Here is a 9,510-nt window from a genome sequence, read left to right on the forward strand (position 1 = left end):
GACATGCAGGCATGCCAGTCTTGCTACCTGTATAGCAGTCAGTGGAGATTATAGTCTAGGGGAAACGAAGAAGTGTTATTTGGCTTCTGGCTGGCAAAAGCTAAATAAAGAGCACAAATGGGAATGAGGGAGAATAAAAGGAAACTGTGAATAAGCATGCCTTAAATCTCTCAGTGATGTCACGACCGAACTGAAAGAATAGGTGCTCCATTTTTAGCTTCCTGATACCGACTGCTGACTGTTATAAAAATAGTTGAGTAAAAAGCAGAGATAGAGATGAAAAGAGAGAGCAGACATAGAGACAAAGGCAGAAATAGAAAGAGAGGGAGAGAGAGGAGAATCAACAGCATCCTGGTGATATCTTCCATGCTACGGTCTGCTTCCTATCGTGCTACATAATTGTAAAATGCACATGTTTGTGTCAGAGCTTGCTGTGTTGTCTGAGTTGACACATTTGGTCGGGTGCAACAGCAAGAATGTTGGTGGTCTAGACATCGTAAGCAGCGTCTTTTAAACATTTGGTTTCTGTGTCCTCCTGGTTTTGGGAAATGACAGATTAGGATGTCCACATGTGAATGTCAAAACTGGTTTGTTGAAGTTCGATGATTTGCTCCACAAGAACGAGTTGTATCCCGAACAAAATTGCACAGAAAACCTGTGCAAAACGGTACCATGTTTCCCTGTGTGAGCAGATTATTTAATTGGCTGTGATGACCATTTATACTGCATTTCTCTGGAGTGATAACAGTCACAATACATTCTTTTTTAAATACACACTGCTGAGGAAGTCGAGCACAGGAACAACAATATTCTTATCCTTTTATCATTTTTAAAATGAACTGCTGATCCTCTGAACACCATGAAATACAAAGAGCAGACGTTTGGTGTTAGTTTCCCTTCGGCAGTTACTTGGAGGACTAGTGCAGTTGCTGCTGTTGTTTGGACGGTTGATGAGATCATCATTAACAGCCAGCAGCGGTGGTTTTTGATGGGACTGCTGTCATGTCGCGAAAGGGGTGACTGCACTTTGACCACACTGCTGCGCCTGTAAGTAACATTTCTTTGCTTCAAGTTCCTGACTATTCTCGATACCCTGATTTGAACGTAGTCTGAGGAAGAAATACTTTCTTCACTGCTTTTGCTCCCACAGAAGAAAATAAGTCTTTGTGCTGGCTTTGTAGTGGAGTAAAACCTGTTAAAAGTGTCAGAAGGGACACTTTATAAGGATTTATTGGAGTACTGAAGTAAGAATGCACCTTTGGGAGATTTCCCTTTTGACAGTGACGAGTTGTGAATGCTTGCTCAGTGGTCCAGGTAAAGCCATGTTGAAGATTTGGCCTGGACTTCAATGTTTGGTTGACATCCCCAGAGTCTTTTGTGTGTTGTGTTTCTATGTTTCTGTGCACATATTACTATAAGAGCATGTGTGTGTGTGTGTGTGTGTGTGTGTGTGTTTAGATCTCAGTGGCGGTGATTTCCTCAAAGTGGATGTCGTTGCTGCCACTGTGAACCTCATAGTCCTCCATGTCCCTGTTCTCCAGCTCCAGACTCAGCTCCCTCATCACTCGCTCAAGATCCCGGTTTCTGCGGTACATCTGGATGTAGTTCTGCTGCAGCTGTTTCTGGTAGCGGATTACCTGTGTGGAGGGAAGTACGGGAAGTAAGTAAATCAGTAGGGAGGATCAGCGTAAGCTATTTTGTCCTGTATGACATTGAATGAAAATGACAGAGATTGAAAGTCAATCACTAAGAAATAAGTGATCCCTTTTTACCTTTTCCTTCTCCTCCTGCCACACCCTCCTCTCATCCTCAAACCGTGACAGTTGCTCCTCACTAGTCCTCCTCTCGTACATGAGTTCAGCCTTCAGCCTGTCCACCTGAGAGAACGAGAAAGAAATGTTAGAAACTGCACCGTTTCAGTGGTGGAAGAAGTATTTAGTTCCTTTACTTGAGTGAAAGTAATACGACAGTGTAAAAATACTCCATTGTAGGTAAATCTTTACCTATTTATCTTAGATATTTATCTTGTATTAAGTAAAAGTACAGAAATACTACCAGCAACATGTACTTTTGTGTTTTAAATGTAAAATGTACTGATTATGCAGAAAAACTGGCATTGTTATCATACATTACAATATTCAATTATTTACACTGATGCATTAACATGAAAGCAGCATTTTGACGTCATTAATAGTAACTTCTAACTACTGTTTAGTGTTGTAGTTGAATATATAACATTGGATCTTATCTAATGAAGCTGTTCGTATTCTTTTAGTCTCGCAAAGTAATAATTATAAGCATGAAATAAATGTAGTAGAGTAAAAAGTACGATATTTTCCTCTGACATTTTCATTATTTAATAAAAACCTTGTACCTGTTGTCTGAATCCCAACACTGCTTCTGCATTCTGCCTCTGAGCCTTGGCTTCATCACTCTCCCCTCCCCAGACAAGGTGAGTCTCCTCTGCATCTCGGTACAAAGACGGACTGGGACCGCCCCTCCCTGCCATCCCTCTACCCTGTTGGAGGGAGAGGCTCATGCATTGCCCCTTCATGCTTAGATTTCCAGGTAGAGAGTGTCCGCTGTAGTTGGACAGAGTGTCACGGAGGCGGGCTGACTCTTCTTCCAAACGGCCCAGTTTCTCCCGGAGCAGCTCAGCTTCGCTCTTGCGCCTCTGGAGTTCGTTCTCGCAGACTTCTAGCTCCAGAGATCGTGTCCGCACGGCCAGCCCGGCCTCGCGGGATCGAGCCTGGCTGGCTTGTAGCTCAGAACGGGCTTCTCTCAGCTGGGCCTTCAGCACCACGATGTCTCCGGCCTTCTGGCTGAGCTCGGACTGGATTTCCTTCAGCTGCTGCTTCAGGAGGGAGATTTCTCCTGACTTCTGACACACCTGAAGGGTCACGAGCAAGAAAGTTAGAGAGAGAGAGATGGAAGTGCTGAAAATACAGAACTAATGGTCTCTTATGACAGATTACAAACTGACATTTTAGATTTGCTTGCTCCTTCAAGGTAAACCTAAGATTCTTTCAAGCTTAGTTTTATGAGCTTAATTTAAGCCAACTAGGTGTCAACTCTGACACCTTTCTCTTGAAGGCATTTTATGCTTTTATCAGTAAATCAAAGCAAAGATCCCCTGCCAGACTCAAAGAGTGACCTTTAATCACTTTAATCACCCTCACCCAACACCTCTCCAGTGTCTGACTCTCACTCACCTCCCACTTTGTCTCTTCCAGACGTGGCCCCAGCTGGGTCTGCTCCCTCTGGATGGTGGCACACCTCCTTTCCAGCGTCTCTCTGTCCTGTAGCAGCGAGGAGAAGTCCTCCTGCAGCTTCTTTTTCTCCTGCTGTAGTTGAAATACCTGACGACACACAGAGATCCATATTTTTAAACTGCCTTAAATACTGAAACAGATATGTTGATGTAGAATAAGACACGCACCCTCAAAGAAGGAATCTCTAGACTCACAACTAAAGCACAAGACTAGCAAAATAAGTTGAACCTCTCTCTCTGTGTAAATGTTTTGAAAGGGTTTTAACTTAGCATACCTGTAACTGTAGCACCTGTTGTGCCCTCTGGGCCTTCTGAGAAGCCTGCTTCATCTTTGATGCACAGCTCTGTCTCAGCTCCTCCATCTCTCTTTCACAGCGACGCTGCTTCTCCTCATACACCTTTCAGAGCAGAGGACCCGAGTGAGAGGTCAGAGGTCAATGTTTTATCTGTACTCACATTATATCAAGTTATTGATGTGGTGTTTTTAAGGTCATAGGTTGGGTCAGTTTGGTGTGGCGGGTGTCTTTATGTCTCACCTGGCAGATGGCAGCTTCATTCTCATCCAGATTTTCCCGGAGCTGCTGGAGCTCCAGGTCTCGTTCCCTCAGTTTCTCCTCCAGCTCCCTCACCACCGCCTCGTAGCCCTCCACGAGTGGCGGCGAGTGTCCACAGGACCCGCTGTCCGACAGCGGCTGCCCGCGCCCGCTTAGCGACCCCGAGCCTGTGCTCTTGCTGGATGAGGAACGTCCACTGTCTGAGTTAGTGTGGCCGTGGCTCCCACTTACACCTGAAGTGTTTCGGCCCAAGCCTTGCACGGGCTCCAGCTGGACCCCGGAGCCAGACCCGGAGCTGGAGCCCTCACTGGGGGCCAGACTGTAGCCTGTGCTGCTGTGAGTAGGGAGGCTGGAGAGGGAGTTCCTCCCTGAATCTGACATGGAGTAGGACTGGCTGCCCCGAGCATTACGACCTCCGCTGTAGGAGTTGCGCTTCCCTTCAGAGCTGGAACTGGTGCTCCCTGCGATGCCGTTTGCGCCGCTGGTGCCGTTGGACCCTCCGAGGGGCAGCAGGAGGTTGAGGCTGGCCTGGCTCTCTGACAGACTGCTGCCCCCTGGCCGTGGTGACAAGTACTGCACAGAGTGACGATTCTTGGGAACGACCGGTTTGAACGCTGTAGGACGGATCAGCACTTTTTCCATGTTCTGAAAGTACATAATTATAAAAAAACAGCATTAGTGGTTTATAAAAGCTCAGCAGCGCTAATTAGTAACGGCTGAATAAAACTCATTAGAGAGAGGTGAGTGACATGCTCCAGGCTCTGGTTTGTTTCATTTGGTTTAATTGATATTCATGAGCTTCATTAAGCAATTTTCTTAATTATTTTCCTATCATCTAAGATATAGACAGACAGGCAAGAGAGGGAGGGGATTAAAGGGCAGAGAAACAAAGAGGGAGAAGATTGGAGGAAGAGGCGAGACAAAGACAGAGGGGGTGAAAGCTCCTCATATGTTCTAGAAGCATTTTTCTTAGCAATCTTCCTCAGGGTTCACTGAATATAATGTGAATGTAAGCAAGCTCTGACTTTGATCATGATGTGTCTGCAAGGTGAGCAGCCGTCAAATGATCCACCAGAGCCGTAAGGCCAGTTATTAAGCTTCTCTCTGGATCGATGGAAATAAATAGCCAATTAAACAGCTGAGGTAATCTGCTGTAGAAATGCTCACATTGGTGCGTATTCTAGGGAAAGCAGAGAACAAGTCCTCTCGATGATATTTAATGTCTTGAGCTGTAATTAAAGAAGCACAAACAGCACTTATGGAGCTGGTAGGGATTACGTTTTTAAATGACCTCAAACCTAGTTTTGCTTTGTTTTATGTGCTGCAGGTTGTTGTTACGGTCTAGCTCTACAGTCTGCTCCTCTTACCTTCTCTAGCTGCCCGGACACTGGGATGAGTTTGGGAGGAGGCCCACCAATGTTGCCATTCAGAGTCCTGTTGTCCCTTTGGTCCTCTGAGTCACTGCAGGGGCTTGCAGCTGCCACTACCAGGTTATCGTTCCAGTCTCCAATCACCACCTCGTCGCTCACAAACCCCAAGTTCCCATTCATGCCACCATCTACTGCTCCAGCAGACGTGCCACCGCCTGTCCCAGCAGAGTTACCAGGCCGGGGCTGCTTCTTGGTGGGCAGCGGCGGAGGAAGAACCTGAGCCTGGGGAAGCGTTTGGTTGCTGATAACCAGCAGCTGCTCCAGGGAGCTCCCGCTGCGGAGGGAGTTATCCTGGAGCCGGAAGCAGCTGGTGGCCGGCGTGGAGCGGCGTGACTTGGTGGCGAATTCGCTGGCGGCCCGGCAGTGTCTCTCCTGATACGTCCGGCCTGATATTAGGCTGCTGACAGAACCCATGGCGATCCCGGAGCTGCAGGGCCCACAGGGGCCGGGGCAGGGGCCTGAGGGGGAATGGGATGATGGTGGCCGGCACTGCTGCACGTCGAGACCTGGATTCGGGTGGTCAGTCACGGTCACAGGTAATGCCTGAACCAAAGCCATGGCACCCCGACGGCGTCAGACACACCACACACTCTGAGAGAGAAAATAAGAAAAGGTATTCAGACTCTAGATGCAACAGATGAATATTTATAACAATATATATGACACATAATACTTTCTTCTAACTGCACTGTGTGAAAACCAGTGAAACTCCAGCAGTTTGAATTTAGGCTGCAGAGCAACACATAGAGATAGAAGACACGATACGATGAAAACTGACACCTACAAGCGCAGCATCTTTAAAATATTTCACCAGAGTGCCGCGATACCAATGTCTAGACTGAACCGTTAGAGTTAGGTGATCAACCCTCACTGATTTCTCTCAGTGGGCAGTGAAGTAAATGTGCAAGCAGACACAAGAAAAAGAAGTGTTACATTTCTGAGCTATCGCTGTGAAGCAGCTGGTTTTAGTCGGTAAAGATTATGAATTGAGTTTTACTCTTGAGTTGTATTTTCCACATATTTCCAGAGAAGGATACACCGACTAAAGATTTACTGAAGTGACATTTTTTTTGTGACAGTGGACAGTTTGATGACGGCTGGATTCCATCTGTGTGTTTCAGGATCATGTTGTTCCACTTGAGTGGAACAGGCCCTCGTTACCACTGTCAGTTACGCCTGTGCAAAAATGTCTTTTTTTGACTCAAGACAGTAGGAAAAGCACAGGTGTAAATAATAAAATGAATGACGGCTGTATTTCATTTAAAAACAATTTCATCTATGAAGCCAAATTATTTGTTGATTTTAGGCACGTTGCCACTCACAAAACTCATTATCTAGAGCCACTTAACAGCTGTTTATTTGAAACATCACATCCCCAGACGCCCAAGCAAAGGCTCATCCCTCATTAAATACACGCTATGTCTCTGGTGACGCCACTAATAATTGTCAGTGTGATTAACGAGACAGGAAGAGGAAAAAGCGGATAGATTTAGTAGAGACTGAGGATGACAGACAAAGAGAGAGAATGAGTCACGGTCATCACCATCTGCAGCTGCTCTGTGATTTTCCTGATTCTCCCTGTCTGAACCCGGTGAGCAGTCGTCCGTGTATTACTTCTAAAAGGATTTGAAAACTAGTCGCTTCACTGTGTCATGATCACAGTGCTCACACGCCAATCACATTATCTTTGAAGAAAGGAATAATCGCCTCACTTGGTCACTGCACTATTTTTAGGATGAGAAACATGGATACATATTATTAACAACACAATAAAAAGGGGCAGCAGATTAAGTCTTCCATTTGCAGATACTATTATCAGTGTTAGTTTCTGGAAGGGGGGACAGAGAGGGGACACATATCCTCAGTCTGTGGAGCCAAGCCCAAATCTGTCTGGCCTAGTGGAATAATCCATGCCCTCTACACACACAAAACCCCCGGATGCATCAACAGGGCCCACATCATTCATGCAAGTCATGAATAGCAAATAGTCTGATGACATGAAAATAATTTAACCAAACAATTAAACTTTATCATAATGGTCAGGTACTTACATACATTCAATTTGACTTCTGCATTTAACCCAGGTTGTGCTTATGTGTCCTTAAGCAAGAGACTTAACCCAGAAATTGCTCCTGTAGCTGAGCAACGATAGCTGTGCCTACGGTGTATGAATGTGGTAGAATCTGATAGGCAGCTGTCACTTAGGCCCTGCCCTCAGTGTGTGAATGGGTGAATGATGACAAGCAGTGTTAAAGCGCTTTGAGTGGTCGGAAAGACTAGAAAAGCGCGATACAAGTACAGTCCGTTTACCATTTACGAAACAAAAAACATTTAAACATTTACTATTTTGTGTTGGTATTGATTGTGTTGATTTTGGTGTGAAGTGGTCGTGTTTCCGAGCACCAGAATCCCTTTTAGAAAACCTTTAATTTTGCTGCACCATTGTCTGACAGCCTACTACATGCAGTCCTGGTTCTCCCTTGCATCCTTTCCCTCCAAGCAAGCATTACGAATAACTATATAAAAACCAGCCAATCCTCTTGCTGATGGTCTCGTTTACTTATGTAGGTCATATCGAGTCATCAGTATTACACTGAGTTTGTTTCATTACCAGTTAAAAATTCCTCTAACTTTAAGTGCAGCACAACATTGTGAAACAATAGCTTGTATTCTGTTCGCCCCGGGGCCTCAGTATGCTTCAAATGATGTTGCTGTCGGATCAAAGAGTGTCTTATCCAGCACTAGATGGGAATTGAGGGGGAAAAACAAAATCGGTCTAATTATTTGTGAATGATCACACAGCAGGGTGGTTGAACTCCTGCCGGCTGGCTATATATTGACTAAATCCTGAGCATGTCCGTGAGTATGCGACAGGGAGTGAGGAGGAGTGAATGAAAGGAGACAGACTTCATGAGCACACATGAGTCAAGGAGATTAAGATATGTGTGGTATGTGAGCTCTTCCCATGCCAGAAATAATCACGCCTCAGAACCTCCTTTCACCTTTTATCTAGCCGTGCCCACCTCTTCTTCACTCCCAGGCCTGACAAGGACCTCTCAGGCAGCGATAATAGAATTAACAACCCTGTGTGACCGTCAACCGTGAACCCCCCTCAGCGCTAACCCAGTGACCCCCTGATGAGTGGAGGGGAGCTGGTCTAACTCAGCCCTCCCACCCCTTTGACCTCCAAGGGTCTGTTTTTGTTCTGGCTACTCGGGCAATAAATCCCAAAAGCTAATTTCCCCCTCTGATGTTGCTCACTGGTTGTTTCTTAAAGTTATTGAAGCCCTCCTCTCCGCCACTTCCTGGCTACATTCCTCTGAGAAAGTGAAAATACTTTTACCATCCCTCCACTCCTTCCTCCACCTTCCTCATTACACACATCCTCCTCTGCTGTCAGCAGCAGAAGACAAGCAGAGAGGAAACATTGTCACTAAAAATAGAAAACATCTCAAGTGCATGAAATCATTCTGATAGTCTTTCATGAGGCGTTTCTGTCAGCGAGGCATTTGATTTGTCGTTCAAAAATAAACTCCAATAGTGTTGCAGCCAGCTATTACGGGGTCAACCCAGGGCCACTTTACACCACTTCCTGACACTCTAAAACTATCAAACGATTGTTGAATGGCTTTAAAGCATCCTCACTGCTTCTGACAGGAACTGGAAATACACCAAGTGGTTGTGAGAGTTTATCCTCCACATGACACCAACTGGCCCAGGATCAGTAAGAGCAAAACTGACTGAAGAAAGGGGTTCAGAGGTTGCTTGCTAACAGGATCCAGAAGTGGGGTCAGTGATGGGGAAATAATCCCGGTGTGGTAAGTCTGTTCATAACGCCAATATTAGCCAGAAGAGGAAGCCCATTATTCAGCAGCAGCAGATCGCCCCTCACAATCACATGCAACCTCCGAGCTTTTCCGGACACTCTGCTGGCCTCAGGGCGGAGTTAGAAAAAGCGGGAATAAGTCAGAAGAATAAGAAGTGGGTTTAGCGGCAAGAACACAAAGGCAGGCTGGGTGGGGGTTAAAGGGAATTCCAATACCAGGTAGACCAAAGAGCGGCTCCATAGAGGCACCAGGCATCTATAATCCTGTTCAGACATTGTTTGGCACATAGACACCGAGGTCTGAGCACCTTAAGATCTCTTAAAAGGAAAATCCAATGTGAAGACAGACATCATTTCATATCCAACCATCTCCTCTTCTGCTGAACACGATACAACGACAATAACAGACAAAGAGAGATAAAAGACACT

At 45.8% G+C, this 9,510-nt stretch overlaps 1 protein-coding gene across 1 annotated transcript; it reads right to left on the bottom strand.

The window, feature by feature from the left end:
- Nucleotides 1-1,454: 1,454 nt before the first annotated feature.
- Nucleotides 1,455-5,813, bottom strand: LOC142933217 (leucine zipper putative tumor suppressor 2 homolog). The gene is made up of 10 exons (XM_076077353.1): nucleotides 5,505-5,813; nucleotides 5,193-5,471; nucleotides 4,322-4,470; nucleotides 4,097-4,282; nucleotides 3,808-4,045; nucleotides 3,547-3,669; nucleotides 3,213-3,359; nucleotides 2,375-2,890; nucleotides 1,773-1,877; nucleotides 1,455-1,637 (listed from the first exon to the last, which is right to left on the bottom strand). Exons 1-10 carry the CDS (start codon nucleotides 5,811-5,813, stop codon nucleotides 1,455-1,457), a joined length of 2,235 nt encoding a protein of 744 aa, XP_075933468.1.
- Nucleotides 5,814-9,510: the final 3,697 nt, after the last annotated feature.

Source organism: Anarhichas minor, unplaced genomic scaffold (genome assembly GCF_050575085.1).
Source record: "Anarhichas minor isolate MPS153535 unplaced genomic scaffold, ASM5057508v1 ptg000058l, whole genome shotgun sequence".
Lineage (NCBI taxonomy): Eukaryota > Metazoa > Chordata > Actinopteri > Perciformes > Anarhichadidae > Anarhichas > Anarhichas minor.